This window comes from Wasmannia auropunctata, unplaced genomic scaffold (genome assembly GCF_000956235.1).
Source record: "Wasmannia auropunctata unplaced genomic scaffold, wasmannia.A_1.0 LD312485.1, whole genome shotgun sequence".
Taxonomy (NCBI): domain Eukaryota; kingdom Metazoa; phylum Arthropoda; class Insecta; order Hymenoptera; family Formicidae; genus Wasmannia; species Wasmannia auropunctata.
In genome coordinates, this window is record NW_012050405.1 from 1 (window position 1) to 734 (window position 734).

Below are 734 nucleotides of genomic sequence, written 5' to 3' on the forward strand. Positions count from 1 at the left end.
TTTTTTAATTTTTCAGAAAGCGGCATATGTCGGGAATAAGAATTATGTGGAACAGAGGGCGGCCCCTGCCTCTTATAAAAAAGTGGAATCCGTTTACGAGAGATATACCATGGCTCACGTATGCCAGTCATCCATTGTTCTGGTACAAAGGTAAATGTTAAAATCGAACATAGCAAAAAGACCGTAAATAGCATTGCTGTATAAAAGATTTGACATGTGTCTGTTGTAAATAAAAATTGTGACTAACAAGGCTGCCTTTTTCAGATGGAACCGAGATTGTTAAAACGAGATTTGACATAGAAGCCTTCAATACTACGCTCAAAAGTTTACTACCTCGTGAATGCAACGTCGTCAATGTGCCGATTATCATAGAGAATTATTGCGGTCTCGGTGCCTTAGTGCACAATAGGAACGGTTTAGGTTTCTTTAAAGTACGCGGCAAAGTCAGTTTTTAATTCCTCAAATTTTATAGAATTGCAAATATTGCAAAGTATTTCTCCGAACTTGATATTTTCTCCTCGCTTCTAGAATTTTTTCTTACCACATCACACATGTGGTTTGAATTTCTTGTACAGTATTATTGTAGAAAGCAATTAATATTACAACACAATCTTCTATATCAAAAATAAATATATATACATGTCTATATATTAATAATAATATATACTAATATATCATTATTAATGTATGTATGTATATTAATATTAAATTATAATATATATATATATATATAT

The 734-nt window shown here is 31.6% G+C and overlaps 1 protein-coding gene across 1 annotated transcript; it reads left to right on the forward strand.

The window, feature by feature from the left end:
* Positions 1-17: 17 nt before the first annotated feature.
* On the forward strand, positions 18-661 carry LOC105460977 (tumor protein p63-regulated gene 1-like protein; the record flags this gene model as incomplete). The annotated part of the gene is made up of 2 exons (XM_011707478.1): positions 18-150; positions 265-661. Coding segments are annotated over 2 exons (324 nt in total), but the record flags the coding sequence as incomplete, so codon positions are not given.
* Positions 662-734: the final 73 nt, after the last annotated feature.